At 44.0% G+C, this 25,000-nt stretch overlaps 1 protein-coding gene across 5 annotated transcripts in view; it reads left to right on the forward strand.

Annotated features, from left to right (window-relative positions):
- The window catches only part of LOC147023796 (bactericidal permeability-increasing protein-like), a 94,117-nt gene that overhangs the window by 59,947 nt on the left and 9,170 nt on the right, over positions 1-25,000 (forward strand). For all 5 annotated transcript variants that reach the window (XM_085889601.1, XM_085889600.1, XM_085889597.1 and 2 more), the window contains 8 exons: positions 7,296-7,359; positions 7,482-7,545; positions 7,687-7,778; positions 10,590-10,766; positions 12,642-12,701; positions 16,540-16,707; positions 23,512-23,579; positions 23,685-23,727. In XM_085889601.1, coding sequence (XP_085745727.1) covers positions 7,296-7,359; positions 7,482-7,545; positions 7,687-7,778; positions 10,590-10,766; positions 12,642-12,701; positions 16,540-16,707; positions 23,512-23,579; positions 23,685-23,727 — 736 coding nt within the window. The remainder of the gene's footprint in view (positions 1-7,295; positions 7,360-7,481; positions 7,546-7,686; positions 7,779-10,589; positions 10,767-12,641; positions 12,702-16,539; positions 16,708-23,511; positions 23,580-23,684; positions 23,728-25,000) is intronic.

The raw sequence follows: 25,000 nt of genomic DNA on the forward strand, positions 1-25,000 counted from the left end.
CTAAGTACCCACACGTAGGGTAGACCGGGCGATGGCACCTCGCCGCAGGTCGACTTCGGACACGGGCCACTTTAAGCGACCCGTTCCGTACTATCGGGATAACCGAGCGGTGTTATTCGTCGGCCTCGATGGTTCGATTAATTATCGGGCGTTTTAGCCCACGACCAACCCTTTACGTGAAGCAAGATGGAGATTCAATGAAAGAAAAGACGAAGCGAAGCGGGAAAACAGTTCAACATAACTCACATTTATTTCGCGATGAACGGGAAGCACACATATACAATTACACCAAAAGCACATGTAAAAGGAGAAGAAACACAATATTACACAAAAAGCAAATATAAAAGAGAAACACAATGCAGAGCTATCCGACTACCGAGCACACGGCAACACTTATACAATTTTACTTTACAGACGGCGCCGACAACACAGATACCCAAAGCAAAAGAAAAAGAACCACCCTCCAGGATGAGGGGCTAGGCGGGCCTGGGGCCGAGACCGTGTCGGGCCTACCCGTCTGATGAGACGCAGAGCGGCGGTGGTGCCCCAACTCCGCGGGCCTCGCGGACAGTGTCTGGTCGGGGGTGGGAAAGGGGCCCCCTTGTCGCACTATCTCAGCGCGGGGGAAACAGGAGGGGGTTGTTGATGCTCGGGGGAAAGGAGGATATCTCCCTGTCTCGGGTCCCGCGACGAGCGTCTCCACCACGACCTCGGTCGCGCCGCCGGCCTCTCCCTCCGCAGCTCCCCGAATCCGACGCGAGCACCCCCTCAACTGCCTTTACCGCCGCCGCCTCTCCACAGCTTCGTCCGATCGCCCTCTCCGTCTCCTCAATTGACTCGTCCCAACTCTTCACTGGCTCCGCGAACTCCCAACTCCGAACTCGAACTTCTCCCCTCCGAACTGAACTGTTTGGCGAGCGCGGCCGTTTATATCCCCCGTGGCCTCGATCCCCCACCTTTGACCCTTTACCTCCGACCCTTCACCTATAACTGGCTCCCCATTGGACCGAGGAAAAGTGGGCGTGAATGCTTTTTGATCCATGAATTTGCATATAGCGACCTCACTCCAACGCCCTGGAGGCGGGGCCAAATCGCCCCACGCTCTCCGATAGGACGGAACAGAAGTGGGCGTGAGTCGTTTTTGATCCGTTTTTCTCGGAAAGTCTGTGATGTTTCTGAACACGCTGCTCGGTGCGCGCCCTGCACGAGTCCAGTATCGGTGCCCACAAGTGGCGCAAGAATGGTGGTGATGCGATGGTGGCGAGTTGTGACGGTAAAGGTCGTGGCTGTTGTTGTGAAGCGGCGTTGTGGTTGGTGGTTGTTGTTTGATGGCTGTTGAGACGTGGTTGGTGGTGCTAGTAATGGCGGCTGGTCCAAAATAAAGATAGTAAAAGTAAAACGGCTATCCTGAAGAGTCGCAGCCCGACTGAATGACATTTATTCCCTCGAAACAACGGGTTTGGGCCTAACGACACAGATACTTACAGAGATATCTCACCTAAGGGACCTGAATGGTGGTTTGTGAATTTCGTCAACCACAACAATATGTATTTATACATATATATATATATATATATATATATATATATATATATGTATACATATGTATTTATACATATATATATATATGTATATATCTATATATGTATATATATATATATATATATATATATATATATATATATATATATATATATATGTATTTATACATATATATATATATATATGTATATATATATATATATATGTATTTATACATATATATATATATATATATATATATATATATATATATATATATATATATATATATGTATATATCTATATATGCATATATATATATATATGTATTTATACATATATATATATATATATATATATATATGTAATATGTATATTTCTATATATGTATATATATATATATATATATATATATATATATATATATATATATATATATATATGTATATGTATATATCTATATATGTATATATATATATATATATATATATGTATATATATATATATATATATATATGTATATATCTATATATGTATATATATATATATATATATATATATATATATATGTATATATCTATATATATATATATATATATATATATAAATATTATTGCAGACCCGGGGTCGGGGGTGAAGGCTACCTCAGGTTCCCACCAGACTCTCCGGATCACAGGCCTTCACACACGAATAACTTTGTGGCGTGGTGGCTCGCTTATTGACTATGAATGTAAATAACTCGACCACGTGACTTTGGGTCCTCCGTATAATAAATACCATTTACCGTAAGGTCACATTATCTCATTAGCGGAGGACACGCTCTCAGTAGGCACTCTCTCAAACAGGATCACCTTACCAGATCAGATGCAGCCCCGCTGAAATGCCAAGCACGCACCGGCTAGGAAACAGATCGTTGGGGAATAACGTCCCGGCTAAATTTGGGTGTGAACCATGCTGGATCAATGGAGGAAAAGACAAAAATGAGCTGGGAACATTTCTTGACAAAGCATTTATTTCCAATGGTGAGGAAAAGTATTTGGCACATTGAGTGGGGTTTATTTATATGTATAGCAAGGAATTTTTGAGGTGCAGCAAAAGGCAAACAATCTTACAAAAGCAGACAGAGCAGACTTATTCCATTATAACTTCTTACATACAACTTATTCCGAATTTCATGTTCCTGACTGCATACCTCCTGGTTGGTGATCAGCAGGGCAGAGACAATGTGCTCACTTAGCAGGCAACACTTGTTGCTGACAGGTCATACAGCAAGTGCTGTTATGGTACTCTATCTTTGCCCTGCTGCCTCATCAAGTTCGGTGGTTCGATTCAGGTATATATATATATATATATATATATATATATATATATATATATATATATATATATATATATATATATATATATATATATATATATATATATATATATATATATATATATATATATATATATATATATATATATATATATATATATATATATCTATATCTGCTCTGTGCGCGCCCTGTACGAGTCCAGGATCGGTGCCCACAAGCGGCGCGGGAATGGCGGTGATGCGATGGTTGCAAGAGCGAGATGTGACGGTAAAGGTCGTGGCTGTTGGCGTTGTTGTTGTGAAGCGGCGCTGCGGTTGGTGGTTGTTGTGTGATGCTGTTGAGACGTGGTTGGTGGTGGTTGTGGTGGTAGTAATGGCGGCTGGTCCAAAATAAAGATAGTAAAAGAAAAACGGCTATCTAAAAGTGTCGCAGCCCGAATGAATGACATTTATTCCCTCTAAACAACGGGTTTGGACTAACTACACATATACTTACAGAGATATCTCACCTAAGGGACCTGAATGGTGGTTTGCGAATTTCGTCAACCACAACAATATGTTAGTCAGCTTGTATGTTTTTTGTTTGTTTTTTTTGTTTGTTTGTTTGTCTGTAATCACGTATAAAAAATTCTGCAGAGCACAGTTATCATTGGAAATTTTTGTAAGTTCGCATATCAGAGGCCTATTGAGGTCCCTTTCAACGCATAAAATTTTGAAGGTCAAGGTCAAAGGTCAAGGTCACTTTGTCGTAAATCAGGGGAGTCGACGAAACCCTTATTTTTTGAGTAATTTTGATCGGATCGTCTTCAAACTTCATGGGAATGTAGTTCATGGTCTGGCGCTCAGCTGATTAATTTTTGGTGGCGATTGGCCTTGACCTTCATGGTTAGCGCCTGAGGTCAAACATATTTGACCCCAAGGTCAAATTTTCAAGTTTTCGGAACCATATCGTGTAGTACCTCAAAATGAACACCTCGATGAGTGCTTTCTAGATATGTCAAGCTTGAGACATAATGATGTCATTTGGTGACGTTATGAGGCAAACGCATATTTTTCATGGTTGCTCTGTAGAACGATTCTCATCGGAATCTCTCGAAGGCAGATATTCCTCAAGGAGTCGCTCCTGGTGGATAGCAGCTCTGTTCACCTCAGTGTGACCTTAAAGAAGTCACACGTGGTCACCTTTTGGCAAGATACGGGTCACCCTGCGGGTGACATTGTTTTTATTTCATTTTTGCACATGCCATAACCTTGAGAACCTCTGAAGTTAAGCAGAAGTACCAAATTTAAGCTCCAGAATCGAGCTTACAAGCAGTTTTGACTCCTGGAAAAGTGATCATTGGTCCAATTCAGACATGCAGTATTTGACATTTCGGACGTCTCCGGGAAACGTATATTAAATATGATGTTTCGGTGATTGCTAATCGTGTGACAAGCAAGCTGTTTCTTATCAACCGTTTTGTTGGAGCGCTTAAGCGACTTAGCGAGTGCTCTACAATATTCGCACCATTACTAGATACTGTACGTCGATCGGCTTGAACAAAGTTCAGGGGTCACTCGCATGCGTTCTTAGCCACATGTTGTTCTGCGGTCCAACAGGCAGTGGCTGGCTCGCTGAAAATGTGAAATTTATTTTCCACAACTTTTTCACTTTTTGTACGACCTTCCATTATACGATCCGTCACTTCGGCAGAGATAAATACAAATATAAATTAAACGTTTCGTTTTTAAAGGTTTCTTGAACCATTTTGCTTGGTAAAGCCGCTTGGTGCGCATTTAAGTTTTAATGGCAATAACGCAATTCTATACCGGAGGTAAGAAGGCAAAATAAATTATTTGATCACAATGAGTGAAAAATGTTTTCAGTTATGAAATAATGAATTGCTATATCATGGTTGGAAAGCCGAGATGTACATATGCTTGCTCTGTGTAGCCTGGATTTGAATCCCGACCCGTCTATAAACTCTCATCCCGGTGTTTCACAGCCAGAATGATTCATCAATGTTTGGGCCGTCTCTCGGATGGATGATAAACTGGGCGTCACATCTGCCGGAATCCCTCTCCCCTCTCCCTCCCTCACCCCTCTCCCTCCCTCATCCCTCTCCCATCTCTCACCCCTATCCCACCCTCTCTCTCCTCCTCCCAACCCTACCGCATCTCTCTTACCTCTCTCCCTCTCACTGATCCCAACCTCTCCCCCCACTCCATTTCCTCTTCCCTCCCTCTATCTCACTCAGATCCTCCCTCTGCTCCCCAACCTTTTCTCTCTGTTGAGGGGACTAGCATGAATGAATCAGATTCGGAGTGAGCTGACCGGTGGGGTGCAAATGTCACTGCATGTATGAGCATGCATGCAGGCAGACGTTTGCCAGGAAGACAGCGTGGGTTTTAAATGCTCATGGCCAAGGTCTCAAAGTGTGTGTGTGTGTGTGTGTGTGTGTGTGTGTGTGTGTGTGTGTGTGTGTGTGTGTGTGTGTGTGTGTGTGTGTGTGTGTGTGTGTGTGTGTGTGTGTGTCGTTGATTGGTATCTTCATATGCGGGTTTCAGAATGTGGAATGGAGTCCTCCCAGGGTGTGCTCAATGTGTTCACCTTCATTTCGGTAAGGGGGTCACGATTCATGGACCAAGCTGTGAAGTTTTCTGTTCTCAAAGTTTTGAGCCGAGGGCTCTCTTCAGGATCGTCCCTGAGCTTTGGACAACTTCCAACTGTCGTACGTTTGTAATAATATTCCCAGGAATCGTTTTTAATATCTCTGTGAGGTTCTTTGTCATCATCCCGTCGCTCCAACTATCACTGCCCTTGGTACAACTTTGGCATTCTTCAGCTTCCAGGATCTTTTCACTTCATTCTTGAGGTCTTGGTATTTGTTCATTTTCTTGATTTCTGCATCGTTTAGTTCAAAATCACCAGTATTAACACCTCAATTTGCAATGCTTTCTTCTCTTTTTTTTGTACCTAAAGTATGATGTCTGGCCGCAATGCTTTGGTTTTGATGTTCCTGCTCGATTGGATTATGAGGTTGTATGTGAGCAGTGCTTCCATGTTTTCAGTGATTGCTTTTGGTTCATGTTACCACAAATTCTCTGGAACTGGGAGATCAAATCTTTTGCAGATGTGACAGCTGATTTCTTTACAAACTCTGTTGTGTCATTGTGTGTACAGCTGTTCGGACATGAGTGTTTTTTTTTTGTGTTCGGTCATAAAGCAAAATGTATCGTTCTCTTTGCAAACCCACCTCCACCCCTCACTTATCTTTTTTTTCCTACCCCCCCCTCCCCACTTTCACTCTCTCCCTCTTTCTATCTCTGTCTGTCTCTCTCTCGCCCCCTCCTCACACCCTGCCCTCCTGCAGTGCAGAGCAACATTTGGTGGTGTCGCTCATCTCCCCCCCCCACTTCCTCGCTTCCTCTCCCCTCCGTCCTCTCCTCCATCCCCTCCCCTCCCACCGTCCTCTCCTCTCTGTCCCCTCCTCCACCCTCCCCCTCCCTCCACCCTCTCCCCTCCCTCCGTCCTCTCCTCTCCATCCGCTCCTCCATCCTCCCCTCCCTCCGTCCTCTCCCCTCCCCTCCGTCCTCTCCCCTCCATACCTCCCTCCTCCCCCCTCCCTCCTCTCTGTTCCCTCCCTCCCTCCTCTGTCCCCTCCATACCTCCCTCCTCCCCTCCCTCTTCTCTGTCCCCTCCCTCCCTCCTCTCTGTCCCCTCCCTCCTCTCTGTCCCCTCCCTCCTCTCTGTCCCCTCCCTCCTCTCTGTCCCCTCCCTCCCTACTCTGTTTCACTTCCCTCTCTCACCCACACTTAGTATCCCCATCAGCGAAGCGATGGGTTATATTTGCGAGTACGGAATAAGACCTTCCCCACCTTTGATGTCATCGGTCACATGGTCTGGCAGCTATGATTTTTTGTGAAGCATAAACCTTTAAAAATGATCTCCACAACGGCTGGACAGATGGAGGGGAAACTTCACTCACATTTTCCTCAAGCCTTGGGGATACCAGAGTGTCCACAAAAAAATTCATCGGTCACATGGTCTGGTGGCCATATTGGATTGAATGAAAATTACAAATTTTTTTTATTTCTCTCGAACTGTTTCATTGATTGAAGTGAAACTTTGCATTTATGATCTAGTTGTGATGTCGAAAATTCTTTTTAAATTTCAACCTGATCGGACACATCGTCTGGCAGGCAGAGTTATTTAATTATTTTTGATCTGGGTTCTTTTTGTTTTTTTTGAATAAGGCTCACTTGGCTGCACCTGGATGGGTTTGAGGGTGGAGGAGTAGTGGCTGAAACCCGAATCCTATCCAGGTTCCTCCTGATGACTTCATCTTTGCTTTTTGCTTGTTACTTACGTAACCCACCAGTGCACAAACACCACACAAAATACACGACACAAAACAAGTCCTGGTGAGGATCTGCAATCTCTGATTGCTCTTTCTTGTTGTTTCTTGCATTATAGTTGGTTTTACAATCTATTCCGACATGTCATTGGGCGCAAGATAAGAGACCACCTGAAAAGACAGGTATGTGCTTTGTATAATTTTTATGAAACATTTAAATGATATTCAGTGTTGTTATCCTGTATGTATACCCACATGGTTTGTTCATGTTGTTTTAAAAAAATATTGTAAAACTTTGCTTTCAGATTTGCCCCGTGGTCATCAATTCTGTTGATAAAGGACTTGAAGAAATCTTGCAAACCCTCAAAGGTGAGGTTTGTTTTGTGATGTTGGCCTCTCTCGACTGGGTGAAAAACAAATTGTTTTTCTAGAGTAAAATCACATTTCCTGAGTACAATCTTGTGCTTCTCATTCTTGGGTGTGTTGTTTTGGTCTTGAAATTTTATTCAGTGAAGAAGAAGATTGATGCATTTGTTATGGTTGACTACTCGTTGACGAAAGATCCGGAATTCTTCACAAAAGCTGTTGACCTCAGCTGCAAGGTTAATCTAACATACACACAGCACTGTGGGATTTAACATAATGACATTTTGTGATAATATTCCTGAAACCTCACTGTTCACAGAAGATACCAGTGTTAGAAGATACCCTAAATGAGCGGGAGTTTCTCGTATCTCTCATCCTCCATGGACACACCCCCACATCCCGATCCAATCCCACACAAGAGTTCTGGGACACCCCCATATAACATGGAAGTGAAGGGTGGAAAAGGGAAAGCTTTTTGATGACTGTTTTTTTATTTACATCTTCATTTCTCCATCTTTTACTTAAAAAAAATTTTTTACATAAAAGGGAAATATAACTCTTTGATGACAACACTAAAATTGTATCATTATTTATTCTCATGAAGCAGATTGGCATCCATGGGGATGAGGAATTTCCTTCTCAGGAAATTCCTCACTGAGTGCAGTGAGACAAGCGGCACCATTATTGTGATGTCGCTGGATACCCAGAGTATTCCAGGCATTTTTCCCTAACTCAGTGCCCAGAGTACCCCAGGCACTTCCTCCAAACTCAGTGGCCAGAGTACCCCAGGCATTTCGTCCAAACTCAGTGGCCAAAGTACCCCAGGCACTTTTCCTCAACTAAGTGGCCAAAGTACCCCAGGCACTTTTCCCAAACTCAGTGGCCAGAGTACCCCAGGCACTTCCTCCAAACTCAGTGGCCAGAGTACCCCAGGCATTTCCTCCAAACTCGGTTGCCAGAGTACCCCAGGCACTTCCTCCAAACTCAGTGGCCAGAGTACCCCAGGCACTTTTCCCAAACTAAGTGGCCAAAGTACCCCAGGCACTTCCTCCAAACTCAGTGGCCAGAGTACCCCAGGCATTTCCTCCAAACTCAGTGGCCAGAGTACCCCAGGCATTTCCTCCAAACTCAGTGGCCAGAGTACCCCAGGCATTTCCTCCAAACTCAGTGGCCAGAGTACCCCAGGCATTTCCTCCAAACTCAGTGGCCAGAGTACCCCAGGCATTTCCTCCAAACTCAGTGGCCAGAGTACCCCAAGCACTTCCTCCAAACTCAGTGGCCAGAGTACCCCAGGCATTTCTTCCAAACTCAGTGGCCAGAGTACCCCAGGCACTTCCTCCAAGCTCGGTTGCCAGAGTACCCCAGGCACTTCCTCCAAACTCAGTGGCCAAAGTACCCCAGGCACTTCCTCCAAACTCAGTGGCCAGAGTACCCCAGGCACTTTTCCCAAACTAAGTGGCCAAAGTACCCCAGGCACTTCCTCCAAACTCAGTGTCCAGAGTACCCCAAGCACTTCCTCCAAACTCAGTGGCCAGAGTACCCCAGGCATTTCTTCCAAACTCAGTGGCCAGAGTACCCCAGGCACTTCCTCCAAGCTCGGTTGCCAGAGTACCCCAGGCACTTCCTCCAAACTCAGTGGCCAAAGTACCCCAGGCACTTCCTCCAAACTCCGTGGCCAGAGTACCCCAGGAACTTTTCCCAAACTAAGTGGCCAAAGTACCCCAGGCACTTCCTCCAAACTCAGTGGCCAGAGTACCCCAGGCACTTCCTCCAAGCTCGGTTGCCAGAGTACCCCAGGCACTTCCTCCAAGCTCGGTTGCCAGAGTACCCCAGGCACTTCCTCCAAACTCAGTGGCCAAAGTACCCCAGGCACTTCCTCCAAACTCCGTGGCCAGAGTACCCCAGGCACTTTTCCCAAACTAAGTGGCCAAAGTACCCCAGGCACTTCCTCCAAACTCAGTGGCCAGAGTACCCCAGGCATTTCCTCCAAACTCAGTGGCCAGAGTACCCCAGGCATTTCCTCCAAACTCAGTGGCCAGAGTATCCCAGGCACTTTTCCTCAACTAAGTGGCCAAAGTACCCCAGGTACTTCCTCCAAACTCAGTGGCCAGAGTACCCCAGGCATTTCCTCCAAACTCAGTGGCCAGAGTACCCCAGGCATTTCCTCCAAACTCAGTGGCCAGAGTACCCCAGGCACTTTTCCTCAACTAAGTGGCCAAAGTACCCCAGGTACTTCCTCCAAACTCAGTGGCTGCATTTGTCTTATCCAACAGGCTTGTGCAATGTTGTGTCACATGTTTGTTGGTGTGTGTGTGTGTGTGTGTGTGTGTGTGTGTGTGTGTGTGTGTGTGTGTGTGTGTGTGTGTGTGTGTGTGTCAGCTCAACTCTGGGCCTTCAATCATGTCTAAAAGAAAAGCAATAGTGTGCATGCAAACCACTGAATATGGATTCGGCTTTACAAAATCCCTTTTGGGGTTGTTGTATGACACATACAGACTGAGTATCCAGTGCCACATATTTTGGACACTTACTCGAGGAAAACTACTGGTTTGCTCAACTTAGTTACTGACAACACAGTACTTAACGTAATTTCATTTGGGGCTAGCATAATAGCTGAGAGGTATGCACACTTACCTCTGAGCTATCAGGGCCTGGGTTTGAATCCTGTCCCCACGACAAACTCTTATCCCGGTGTTTCACAGGCAGAGAGATTCATCAATTTGTGTGCCATTCGTTGTGGCTCGGATGGACATAAAAGTGGGCATCCCGTCTGCCAGCATTAGTTGGTGTAAGTCAAATATCCAATGGTGTCCTCCGCAAAGAGTTGGCGACCTTTGTCCTTGGTACCATGAACAAATTACAAAAGTCCTGCCCAAATCTACATGGGACACTGCATCAGTGGCACCGCTGCACCAGCCATCATGCTACCCACAGCCATGTGCTGCATACGAAAGAATAATGTTTCCAATGGATTGAAATCCCTTGCAACAATCTGTGCACAGACATGCTTAATCATTTGCATTTTAACAAGGTAATCCCTTTTCTAGGGAAGTTTTTACAGTATTCCCCATCCTGTGGAACCTCCATTTACTGCCCTGCCCATGAACATGGACAACGCCACAGACAAAATGCTGTACTTTGGTGTCTCGGAATACCTCTTCAATACGGCTGGCTTTGCTTACCATTCTGCCGGTGCCTTGAACTACCTCATCACCAATAACCTGGCAAGTTTCCTTGTCCTTGAAAACGTCATGATCTCATGGCTTGATACTACTTGGATTACTGATCTGCAGCATTATGGGGCATACAAGAGAGCGGCAGTTACGTATGCCTGTAAGAGCAATGCAGGGATAATGATAATAACTTGTGAATCTATGTATCACACTTCTCATTTACAATGTCACAACTAATAGCCATTCTTGTTCCAAGTTTTCAGGCATCAACTTATTTTATGTCAAACAATAAACACAGTGCACCTTCATATATCTCTTTTCAGTCGATGTTGATGAAACATTTTACTGTCTTTTGAATGCAAATTTGTCTTTTTTTTATTTTTAATACATGGTCAGGGCTCGTGGAAGAGCTCAGACACAGAACAGATCAGTGCACAACATAACAAAGGGAACAGCTGGAGAAAGGGGAAACGGCACTCGTGGGGTGGAGGAAGAAGGTAGACGAACAAATAAGGGATGCAGGTAACTACGTGGGATCGGGGAGAACGCAAGGGGTGGACAAGATGGATACAGAAGCAAAATTTTGGGAGGAGTTGGGGATGGTTTAACGGGTGTGGAAAAAGCATGGTTTTGGATGGGGGATATACATTTTTAGTTTTTGTGTTCTGGTCCCAGTCCTATTCCGAATCTTCATCAACAATCTTTTGATATCACTGCTCTGGAAAATCCTTTTGATATCACTGCTGATGATTCCCACCCTCTGCCATAACATCCCTCATCCTTCAGATATGGAGACGACAGTCTCTTCCCCTTCTTCAGACCTTCATAGAATAACAAGATGGTCAAACACTTGGAATATATCTCTCAACCCTGACAAATCTCTTTCTTAACATTGCAAACAGCCTGCCAGGAACCCCCTCCCCTGATGAAATTCCCAAAGTCCAGATTCACTCCTCACGTCAACTCTTCCGTTGCTCTTTTTTCCCGCGTATTCATCAAACTTCCTCTGTCTTTTCAATCTCATTCTTCCCTTCAGGTCTTCAAGACAGCTGTTCACCACCATCTCGGGTCATCCCCCATCCACAACCATGATCTTTTCTCCCCCCATAAACCTTCTCCAAGTTTCCAGTCTTTCTTTCCACTTCTGTGATGGAGTGTCTGTGGCTGTATCCATCCTGTTCATCCACCGGGTCTTCCCCTACCCATCTTTCTTCCCCACATCCGTTATTTCTCGAAGTCCCCCTCCATTTTGTCCCTCAACCCTGTTGCTGGTGTGCACCCCCCCTCCCACCCCCACCCCTCCCACCCCCACCACCACCCTCTCTTTCCCCTATTCTTTCCCTTCTGTTATGTCTTGGTCTGTTCTGTGTTCTCACTCCTTCACAAGCCTCAATAATGGAAACAAAAATAAATGGTACACAAATGCCGGTGAAGGAATTGGAGAAGAGCAGGGATAAAGGAAAACCAGTTGACCAGAGTGGATCTTGCGTATGTGAACACCAATGCCATCAGTTCCAGGGCGTACAGGAGCCTCTTCATCTCGTGTTAGACATTTTCTGGAAACAGAGAACGGTTTTGTTCACTTTGTTGATTAATGTAATGTCACCCTTATCTCGTTAATCAATGATGATTTCTCATAACAAATAAAACGCACCAAGTTCACTTCTTCTCTCATGGAATGCAGATTTCAGAACCATGTTCACATTCTGCTTAATATATATATATATATATATATATATATATATATATATATATATATATATATATATATATATTTTACATGTGGATGATGCATTTTCGAATTTAAATTTATTTACCATTTGCTCAGTAACTCTGAACAGTGAATTTGCCTGCAAATGGTTTCAAAGCGGTGAATATATTGCCTTGTACGCTGTTTGAAGTTGATAATTTTTCTCCTTTTTCTAGATACCAAAGAAAAGTCCATTTCAACTGAATACCTCTTCTATTGGAAAGTTAATCCCAGAGGTAAGACCACCACCATCAATTGTTGTCTTAATTCTTAATTGCCAAATTATTCAATCTGGACAGGTTAAAAAGGATGAAGAAAAAGAATTAATTGAGGGTGTGGGGTGCATTGAGATTCGGAACTGAGAGAGGATAATGTTATCAATATTGCAAATGAACCAGGAAGTAAAACCATCTTTTTTTATTACCTCCTCCACTGAAGGTAGATGGAGGATACGTTTTCACCGCTGTCCGTCCGTTTGTGAACAAAATATCTCAAAAAGTTGTGGTACAAATTTGGTGGTGAGTTTGGCTATGTGACTAGGACAATATGATGAGATTTTGGTGAAGATCCGAATCCGGTTCTGGATCCGAGAATTTTTAAAGTGATTTTTCGCCATTGAGAGATAGGGCAAAAACGACATATTGTAGCATCAACAGCTCAACTCACATCAAGCTCGTCACGGCAGGAGGGTAAAATCCCGCAATGAACCGAACGGCTTAACTCCTGTGGAGACGTTCCAAATTAATGTTGGATGACGCACGCACGAGTCATGAGAAACAGGAAAACGTTAGTTCTCGTAAAACCAATGGGTTTATTCCCGAACCACAATAAAACCAGGGGAAGATCGACCTGACGAAAGGAATACGACGGCGGGTTGGGACGGAAGGAAAGGAATGTAAATAATAAATAACTATAAGGGCACTCAGTGGAGCGCAGACCTCCGCCCCATAATGCCTGATCCATGAGAACATATCAGGCCCAATCAATACATTTCTGAACTAGAGGGGGAGCACTCGGGAGAGTGCAAAACCTCCGCCGTCAATACTGCTGGGTCACTCAAGTGAACCTTATATCTTATTCATTAAATATGATGTCAACAGTGCTGACAGAGTTGTTCTTTTCTCCATTTTTTTTGGGGGGGGGGGGGTTGGAAATCACTTAAAACATGTAGAAATGAAAAAAAAAGAAATCAAAATTTTGTTGAAAAAAAAAGTTGCGAAATTTATTTTTTCTCTAACAATTTTTTTTGGGGGGGGGGGTTGGAAATCACTTAAAACATGTAGAAATGCAAAAAAAAAAACAATTTTTTTTCTCTTAATTTTTTTTGGGGCGTTGGAAATCACTTAAAACGTAAAAATGCAAAAACATTTCCTTTTTTTTTTTTGGGGGGGGGTTGGAAATCGCTTAAAACATGTAGAAATGCAAAAAAAAAAAAATTTTCTCTAACAATTTTTTTGGGGGGGGGTTGGAAATCACTTAAAACATGTAGAAATGCAAAAAAAAAATTTCTCTATTTTTGGGGGGGGGGAGTTGGAAATCACTTAAAACGAAATGCAAAAAAAATATTTTTTTCTCACAATTTTTTTTGGGGGGGGGGGGACCAAGTCCAAAATTTAATGGCATGATCCTTGGACCATACCTAACCCCCCACCAAGTTTCGTCGAAATCCGTTGAGTTTTGCCTTAATACTGTTCACAAACAAACAGAAAGGGGTGAAAACAGTAACCTCCATCCATCTTCGAAGATGGCGGAGGTTAAAAATGCTAAAATAAGAAATCGAAATTTTGTTGAAAAAAAAGTTGCAAAATTTTTTTTTCTCTAACAATTTTTTTTTGGGGGGGGGGTGGAAATCACTTAAAACATGAAGAAATGCAAAAAAAAATAATTATTTTTCTCAATTTTTTTTGGGGTGGGGGGTTGGAAATCACTTAAAACATGTAGAAATGCAAAAAAAATTTTCCTCTAACAATTTTTTTTTTTGGGGGGGGGGGTTGGAAATCACTTAAAACATGTAGAAATGCAAAAAAAAATTCTCTATTTTTTTTGGGGGGGGGGTAACAATTCTTTTTTGGGTGGGGGGGACCAACTCCAAAATTTAATGGCATGATCCTTGGACCATACCTAACCCCCCCCCCTCACCAAGTTTCGTCAAAATCCGTCAAGGAGTTTTTCCGTAATACTGTTCACAAACAAACAAACAAACACACAAGCAGTCAGAGACTGGTACTTACGAAATCGTCAACTTGACCTCTGACCTTGTCTAATAAAAGCTGTCTCTAGAGAAGGTAGCGCCGCAAACCAGAAGTTTCTACGATGATTCTGTACCAAACCATCAAAAATCGAATGTTTTGGATGTTTGACCTCACTGTGACCTTGACCTTTGACCGATTTTGACCATAATCTAATCAGCACTAGCCATCACCCTCCTGAATCACGTGGTGTAATTTGACATTGGTAGCTTCTTCCGTTCTCGAGTTATCGTGCCTACAAACAAACAAACAAACAAACAAACAAACGGAAACGGAAGGCATCAATAAACTTACGAAATCTTTAGATTTCGTAAGTAACAAACAAACAGAAAGGGGTTAAAACAGTAACTTCCGATCTTCGATGGCGGAGGTTAAATATCACGCTATACAGCACTACATCGTTTTTGGCCCCATCTCTCAATGGTGAAGAATCGCTTTAAAAATTAAATAATTATCATATCCAGATCCGGATTTGGATCTTCACCGAAATTGAATCAATTCTTTCTCGTCACAAACCCAACCTGTCCACAAATTTTCATCCAAATCTGTCCACAACGCTTTGAGATATCCTGCACGCAGACAGACAAACAGACAGACAGAAAGAAAAGGGTGAAAACATAACCTCCTTTACCTTTGGTGGTGGAGGTAATTATATACAAGATGAATAAAAGAAATCTAAAGAACTAAGGCACCACACACCATATTCAATCACGGACAGGGAAGGGACAAAACCGGTGGACTCAGCTGTGGTGGTAGTGGGGGCGGGGACGAATAGGCGATGAGACGAAGACACACGGGCAGGTCGACAAACAGCTCCAGGCGACGAGCACAGGCAGGGCGAAGGCAGATAGGCAGGACGACCTCCTCAAAACTCACTATTTTCTCCTTACAAAATTGTTCTCCTCAACACTGAAATAAACTCAAACTCAATTACCCTCAGCAGTCTTTTTCTTCTCAGTCACTCCGTTCTCCTCCGACTTCCAACTGCCCCATCAAGCTCCTCCCTCTTCTCCTGGAGCAAGAAAAAACTCCGCCAACCTCAAGGCAATCCAAGCTCCGCCCTTTGAGAGGCAATGACCACTCCTCCCCTCGCTCTCGTGCTGAGTCTCCCGGTGCCCCCAGTGTAGAGGTTGACATAGAGGTTATACGCACAATTTCCTTCACCATAATCCCTAACTAACTATTACCATGCACCACCCCCTGTATGGTGCACATTCAAACAGGACAATTCTTAAGTGAACGTTTCCCTACTTATTACATCGAGACTGCTAACTACTCGTACACAGATCATGCTATTCCACACATTTCTATCGGGTCTATGGGAATATCTACCCCCCCCACCACAAATGTAACATTTCATGGAGAGTTTGGAAATGTGACAAGGACAAAATTATTGGATTTTGGTGAAGATCCAAATCCGGATCTGGATCCAAGATTTATTTTCAGTGATTCTTCACTATTGAGTGACAGGGCTATTATGACTGACAGGATATCTCAAAAAAAGTTGTGGACGGATTCGGACGAAACTTGGAGGATGAGTTGGTCAGGTGACAAGAACAAGCAGATTAAATTTTAGTTCAGGTCCGAATCCAGATCCGGCCTATCAGTGGGATAAAAAACGTAAACTAATCAGCCTGGCAGTGGTATGCGCTCCACCGAGTGCCCTTCCAGTTTCCTGTTGTTTCTCAGGTTCATAGAAGAGTTGTCACACACATACACATTACAAATTTATGAATCACCTTCTTTTTTTAAAAGTGTATTAAGCTAAATTAAACAGTTTTATGATGATTGTGTTGTCCCTTCATCCCTTTGTTGATCTCTCCAGGTGCAGAAGCAATACCCAAACATGCTCATGGAGATGAGGGTGCTCTCTAATGCACCACCTGCTGTTGTCATTCAGCCGAAGAAAACCATCCTTTCAGGATATGCTGATATTCGGACCTTTGCCATACTACCAAATGGTTCCAGGGCATTCTTGTTTTCACTGAATGTGGTAAGTTGTCAACAACAGCTGAGAGTTTGTTTCTGGGTGTCACGACAGCTCTATCCTTGGTTTGTTTCTCAGCGATGCAGGACTAAATTTATAGATATGTTGTTCTTCAGTGATGCAAGCTCGAGGCACTGTATCTTGTTGTACAACATCCTTCAGTTGGGATATAACACCGGGCGTAGTGGCGTGCGCCTGTAATCCGGCTACTCGGAGGCTTGGGTTGGAGGATCGCTTGAGGATGGGAGCTTTGCGCTGGGCCGCGCGATGAGAGGGTGTTGGGCAGCCCGGAATCATGGCGTAACCCAATCCTTATCCCTGTGTCGTAAGAGGCGACCAGGGTTGCGTTAGGAAGGGCATCTGGCATAAAACCTGTGCCAAATCAGTATGCGGATCATAACGGATGATCCGCTGTGGCGACCCCTTTCGGGAGTTGCCGAAAGAAGAAGAAGAGATCCTTAAGTTGGGATATAAAGCCGGTTGACCCTCCTGCATTTAGTTCATGGATGTTAAAGATCCCACATGGGATCGCGAACCACATCGTATGTCAAAAAGAGTAGAATGTTGTTTGCTGGAGTCGTGGCAAAATTACCCTCTCAGGGTTTGTTTCTGTTTTTTTTTTTGTATACATGGTCAAAGCTCAGGGAACAGCTTGAGCAGAAAGGAAGGGAATAAAATGGGAAAGGGGGAAGCACTAACAGCAGAGTAGCGGTGAGATCAAGGGGAGGGGGAGAAGGACACATGGGGGTATAGCTTCCCAATTAGCACTGCCTGTGTTCAGTAAAAGTGCTGGGGTGTGCACACAGCACTGGCATGATGAGCCAAATGGTTGCTGGATATTTCTCAATTACCTCATGATCTATATCTGTACTCCTTATCATGGAGGTATGTTCATGTGTGCGGGCCTTAAACTCGGAAGCATGACTTGTGAATGCCACGGCGATTCTTTCCTGGGGGATCGCCCCTTCCAGCAGGAAGGGATTACCAGGAAATGCCTCTTATGAAATGCATTTGATGGGGGAGGACATTTTTGTAAAAAGAAAAAATTATGTGCATGTACAAATATATATTGTTTGTCACTCGGGGATTAATCCCCGGTTGTCCTTGGAAGAGCCGGACCTGGAGCCGCTGCTCACAATTAACGTTGCGGTACGGTGGGTTGTTTTAGAACCACGAACGCCACCCAGTCAACCACGAGTTCCAGTGTCCACCATATAATTATCCCGCTTAACTAGAGGTCACGTAGTTACCTGAATGGGGAGCGCGCCCTCGGCAAAGCACCAATCTTATCTTGATTAGATCTTAATTATATTAGGGTGGCCGAGCGTTTTAACCGCTCATGTGTGCCGACTATTTTTGGTCAAATCTGTGGTAATTACCTCCCAGTCTATCTCGGTTCAGACAATGCGAGACCAATGGAAGGAAAGGACAAACACGGACAGGTTGGAAATCGACAAATGATTTATTAATAATAAAATAAATAAATAAAAAGAACTTTTTATTTCCTGAGGTAAACAAGTGAATAAATTCCAAAGCAATCAAAATTAATAATTAATCAGGCAAAATCAATCGAAATGACAGGAAAGAGACAGAGAACAGATGCTTATCGGGGGGCTGACTGACTTACAACTAAACACAGACAAGGGTATCCAGCAGATCATTCGGGGGGTGGGGGGAGGGAGAAGAGTCGTCTCACTCACTCGAGATATGTCGTCCGTCAAGTGAAAATGTCTTGAAATGTGTGTGTCCATGTCTTGTCCTTCACCAGCACCCAGCCTTGCCGTGAACCCACTCGCCAACAGCCTTGAACGCTAGTCGACGTCTGGTGGGCACCACGATCGTCTGTCGTGGGTTTTGACCCTGGTGCTGCGACACGGGCAGCTCCTCACACTTCACAAAACTGGTGACGTCCAGTGACCCACACGGTCCGTTGGTGACTGACCCACGCCTCACTCGTTGTGACCGACCCGTGCCTCACTCGTTGTGACCGACCCGTGCCTCACTCGTTGTGACTGACCCGCGCCTCACTCGTTGTGACCGACCCGCGCCTCACTCGTTATGACCGACCCGTGCCTCACTCGTTGTGACCGACCCGTGCCTCACTCGTTGTGACCGACCCGTGCCTCACTCGTTGTGACTGACCCGTGCCTCACTCGTTGTCGGCGCTGCTCACACCCACACGCGCACCACACGCTCACCACACGCTCGCTTGCTCAAGCACTGGAAAGGACGAACTGACTGACAAATTTTCTCATTGTTGGCGCTGGTCAGACACCCACACGCTCACTCGCTCGCTTCCTCGCTTTTCCTCAGAACGGACCTCCAATTCTTTTATATCCAGCCCATCTCGGCGGCCACAGAGTCCCCCCAAGCTCACCCCGCCCCACTTGCACACCGTTACAATGACAACCTGTGCTCTTGAAAAAGGGCAGGTCTCGGCGACCGTGAAAGAAATATCATGCATAAATGTGTCTGTCGTAAAGAAAAAAGAAGGTTCCCATAAGAGAGGGGATCTATTCTTTACCCTTCTCAGCGCATCACACTTAAAATCCCACTAGACGTGGGAATGGGGCTAATCTGGACATGCATTTCAGGAAATAACTGTCTCAGGACCTGGATGTGTGGATGCATTCATCACACCGGATTCTGAAATCCGTGACAATATATTTTCATCATCCAAAGACATGGATTAGCTGAGCGATATGCCCTTGCAATTTCAATGAAAATTTTATTTTGAGTAAAGCTCAACCATTTGTCATGGATGCACATGGAAGTAAGGACAGAGCCAACACAATTTCAACGAGAAAGGCACTCGAAGAGTGCATAGTCTCACCTTGCACACTCATTCCGAACAAGAATACCATTATTAACTGAACACACTACGATTATCACCCATACACACATATTGTTACGGATTTGGAAGCCATCTGCACACATACAGCCAGAGTCCCTGGAGTTCAGTTATTTCGATAAGTATGTGTTAATAGTTAGAATCCCTCCTTCTGTCTAATGGGAATTTTGTGTGTGCGCTACGAGTTATTTTTTTTTAGTTCGGTTTTTATACAACAGCTACAACAACTACAACAACGACAACAACAGCACGCCGTCCTGCACTTGACCAGGTCACCATTACGCACGTGTTTTTGGCTGAGGACGTGGGCGGAGCCTTCGTCGCCTCCGGTCGAAGCTCTGCTCTGAGGAGGAGCAGAGAGCATTTCCTCCAGTCAATGAGTGGAGGGCGAGCACCAATCGGGAGGCTGCCACGAGTCGCCTGACAACCCACTGTCCAATCAGGAGGTGAGTGGCAGGGAGAAGCCCCCCCCTACCTCAAGAGGAGGAGTGTGGTTGTCTGGACGAGCGTTCGGCAGACGGTGATCGTGGAGATTGCGGCACGGTCTGTGGTTGTCGACGAGCGTTCTGCAGACGGTCGTGGTCGTGGCAGGAGCGGTCTGAGACAGTGGTGGTCGTGGTTGAGCGGCCTCGTTCGTGGGCCGTGGACTTCGGGTCGTGGGTTCGGGTCCCACCATGGTGGTTTCGGAATCGGTGTGGCCTCACGAAGCGGACAGGTACCCCGGCCCGGCTTGACAGAGATATACCCACGGGGTCCAGTTCGTGTGTGTGTGTGTATGTGTGTGTGTGTGTGTGTGTGTGTGTGTGTGTGTGTGTGTGTGTGTGTGTGTGTGTGTGTGTGTGTGTGTGTGTGTGTGTGTGTGTGTGTGTGTGTCCGTGGGCCCAGTCTGTTAAGTCGAATTGTGTAAGTGCTTTCCTTTGCTTATAAATTACATTAATTTTATTCATGATAACTCTGCTCTGTGTCTTTACTTCCCTCCCCGATTATTGTAAAATAAATCTCCTGTTAAATGTTCCAGTTCGTTGTTCGTGTTTGCTTTCATTGGCCTTGCATGGTGCGGGTTTGAGGAATAGTGAGGCCGTTCGTGCCGTAAGTTGTTAATTTGGACCGGCACGGCTTTGGTAACTCCCGCTCGGTTACGCCGGATCCGAGTCGGTAACAGCGACTCGGTCCGGACAAAGTCGGCCGAGGGTGTTGTTTCCCCAGTAGCTAGACTGTGTGGGTACTAAGGTATATGAAATTTGGCAATTAACCCTACCCCACGCGGTCGAGGTATTGGCGTCCATGGTCCGCGACGGGACCCGTGACCTTTGGAGTTATCCAAGGGTCACGACCAAAATTCCGGGTGTTCGGTGGGAGACTACTCCACTGCTCCACAAAGTGGTTGTTTATCGCCACCAAACCCTGCCCCACAACAATATCACCCATCGACTATACTAAAAAGATAGAATATGTTTGTTTGTAAGCCTGGTGTTGGCGCAGTGGTAAGGGCAGCAGCTTGGAATCCAAAAGGTCCTGAGTTCAAGCCCCGTTGGGCCACTGAATTAATACACCAGGGGGTTGACTCAGCCTGTCATCCTTCCAAGGTCGGTGAAATGAGTACCAGTGTACTGGGCTGGTGTATACCCCGGTTAAAATAGGTGTACCATATCCCTGTGTCGTAAGAGGCGAACAGGGTTGCGTCAGGAAGGGCATCCGGCGTAAAACATGTGCCAAATCACTATGCGGATCATGCGGATGATCCGCTGTGGCGACCCCTAAAGGGAGCAGCCGAAAGAAGAAGATGTTTGTTTGTATGTTTGTCCTTTATAGGCGGCCAAACCGTTGGATGGAATGAGATGAAACTTGGCATGAGTGATCCTTGGAACATGAGAATGGACATAGGGGGGGTCAAGTGCAAGGTCAAAGGTCACGGGGTCAAGGTCACCGGGTAACTTCAATTTCTCAATTTCATCCGATCGAGACGGGACCAACACCATTCGACAGATAATCGAAATTAAATGACACAGTTGATTGACGACATTCACTTCCGACTTCCGGTTTTCGAATTATGACGTCATAAATTGACTAAAACATCAATTTTTCATGTTTGTTTGTCCTTTATAGACGGCCAAACCGTTGGATAGAATGAGATGAAACTTAGCATATGTGATCCTGTTCCCACCCATAGGGCAGGTACTTGCTAGTGCATCCTATTATGTCACATACATTGCCATTATCCGTAGCTTTATTGATCAATTATTAGGATATTTAACAACCACTTTTGTGCATATTAAAGCTAAATTGCATCAATGAAGGTGCATGTGGGAAAAAATGGCAAGTCGATCATATGTATGAAGCTTCGTATCAATCTCTTAAATGATTCTGGCAAAGATTTTTGACTTTTTTTTTTTTTTGCAAATCCAATATGGCCACCAGACCACGTGACCAATGATGTCATAAATTTAAATCTTCACTCACATTGGGTAGTCAATCAGATATATGAAGTTTCTGATGTCATCGTTATGACATTGTATACCCCATGGGGAGTTTTTGACATATGCCAAGTTTCAATTTGTTTCATTGAGCAGTTTCGGAGAAAAAGTTGTCCAAATTTTTTCCTTTGATCCAATATGGCTGAGTTATCAATAAAATATTCTCTATGGGGAGTCACCCCTTTGTTTAAAGTTGGCATCCTCTTCATTGTGAGACTCAAAATAAACGAAGTGATTTAACTGTAGCTGTCTTGAGCCTCGACATGAGAAATGACCATTATTGGCCTGGTTATTATCCTCGTTATGATCGTACTCTGATCCAGCGGTAGAAGGTTGATTCGTTCACGTATCCATCAGCATCCAGCTTTGGCCTTGCCACACCTTCCCGTTGCTCTGAGCCAAAGTGCTCCACAATTCCACACATTTTACACTTGGCTATCTTTCAATTTCTGCATGATAAGGTCCAGACAAAACAAATAAAAAGGACATAAAATGTCATCGTCCCTGTTGTTTTAGTAATATTGCTGAATGGAGTTAAAGGGCGAGCCCATATTTATGTACAACTAAAATGGCTGCCAGTCTACCAGTCGGCCATCTTTGATTGCTTTGCAAAATACAGTTAGGTGCCAGTGTATGCCATTGTGTACTGTGTTTGTGCCAACTTTGAACAAAATTGGATCATCCTTGTCAGAGAAATGGTTGGGGACACTTTTAAGTAACAAAATGGGCGTCAATCGGTCATCTTGGATCTGATCTCGAAAAAAAAATTATGGGCATCTGTAAGCCATCATTCATTATGTGTGCCAAGTTTGAACAATAACATCGGTAAATGCTTGTCTGAGAAATGTTTGAGGACGTGTTCAACATCGGGGTTTTTTCTAACTAAAATGGCCACCAGTCGACCATCTTGGATCTTATCTCAAAACAAAATGATGTGCATATATATATATATATATATATATATATATATATATATATATATATATATATATATATATATATATATATTTATATATACCATCATGTCTTGCCTTTGTGCCATTTATACATACATGTCCGAGTTATGGTTGTGGACGCATGCATGCACGTACGGACATGAAAATCGAGATCAAATCCATAAGCCCCCGTTTCGGACTAAGTCCAATGGGGGCTAATAAATTCGACAAACTCAACAAAAAAATGAACAACTTAATGGACGTTCTCCAAACTACACCATTCGTCTCATGGGATACAAATGACACCATCAGGGATACGAATTGGGAAAAGCCCCCAAATCATTCTTCCACATGCATTGTCTTTCAAACCCCAACAACAGTTCAAAAGAATGGTTTTATGTGCTAACTAAAACAATCTACACTCTGTGTAACTGTGCTAACTTCACTAACAATCTACACTCTGGATTTTCCTTGATGTTGTATTTGATATTATTTAATCGGGTACTTTAACATTTTTATTTCTCCAACCATTATACTTTATTATCCTTAGAATTCAACAATGGGTGTCAAGTTGGCTTTTGAAGATTCCAAGCTGAAGGGTGTTTTAGATCTCCAAAAGTAAGCGATTTTCAACAATCACCGATTTACATTTTTATCCTTCCAAAGAAACTTTAAATTTCAGGTTCTGTGTTGTAACCAAACGTGCTGCTTTATCTTTCACAGTTTGTCAATGAAAGAACTCAACTCAACTGTTGGAAGTTTACCTGTAAGTTGAATCCACTGGAGGCAGGAGTTTGTTGTCATTCTCACTGCAATTTGATTGTCAGCCCGTCCCCCGCGTAGCGGGAGGCAGGAATTTGCAATCACGTGTGTGTGTGTGTGTGTGTGTGTGTGTGTGTGTGTGTGTGTGTGTGTGTGTGTGTGTGTGTGTGTGTGTGTGTGTGTGTGTGTGTGTGTGTGTGTGTGTGTGTGTGTGTGTGTGTGTGTGTGTGTGTGTGTGCACCTCAAGTCACACTTCACATTTTTCACAATTTCCATGGGTCTGTTGGGACTTTTGGGTCCTCTAGGTATTTTGGCTTCTCCACGTATTTTAGGTCCTCTGGGTCTTTTGAGTCTTCAGGGTCTTTTGTGTCCTCTCGTTATTTTGGATCCCCTGGGTCTTTTGGCTCCTCGAGGTCTTTTGGGTCCTTTAGATATTTTGGGTGTTTTGGGGTCTTTTGTGTCCTCTGGGTCTTTTGGGTCCTTGGGGTCTTTTGTATCTTCGGGTTTTTTTTGGTCTTTTGATATTTTGAGTCTTTTAGGTCTTTTGGTTGTTTTGGTTCCTCTGGGACCTGTGTGTATCTTTTGTGTCTTTGGGGTCTTTTCAGTCTTTTGGGGTATTTTGGTCTTTTAAGTCTTCTGGATATTTTGGGTCTTCAGGGTCTTTGGGTTATTTTGGGGTCTTTTCGGTCATTTTAATATTTTTGGTCTTTCAGGTTTTTTGAGTCTTTGGGGTGTTTTGGGTTCTTGGTGGGGGGGGGGTCTTTTTGGTCCTTGATATACATGCATACATATATACATACATACATACACATACATACATACATAATACATACATCACGTATACTTGCTCCATTATATATAGATTGTTATTCCTCAACCCTTTTTTGTCCTTTTTGCTCTATTCTTTTTTTTGCTCTGTTAGTTTTTTTAAACTTTTTTTTTTCCAGCGACCACTTGTCCGATTGACACAAAATTGTCAGAGTTGGAGTAACCCCCGATGGAGAATATTTGAATGATAATTGTGATGTCATATGTCACAGTATGGCAGCCATCTTGGATTAAACGCAAAAAATAAAAATATATTTCTGAAACTGGTCATTGGAAAAATTTGAAACTTGACACATCTCATTGTACTCCCAATGGGGAATGAAAGATTGTAAGGTTGACGTCAGCGAAGTGGGAGACCAGCAATAAATGTTTTAATCGAAATCCTCGTTTACCATTGAGATTCAGTGTGTTTGTCCAGGCCGTAACATTTTTAACATTTGAGCTTTTGT

Source organism: Eptatretus burgeri, chromosome 7 (assembly GCF_056783735.1).
Source record: "Eptatretus burgeri isolate ZD-2024b chromosome 7, Ebu_testis_v1, whole genome shotgun sequence".
Classification (NCBI taxonomy): Eukaryota; Metazoa; Chordata; class Myxini; order Myxiniformes; family Myxinidae; genus Eptatretus; species Eptatretus burgeri.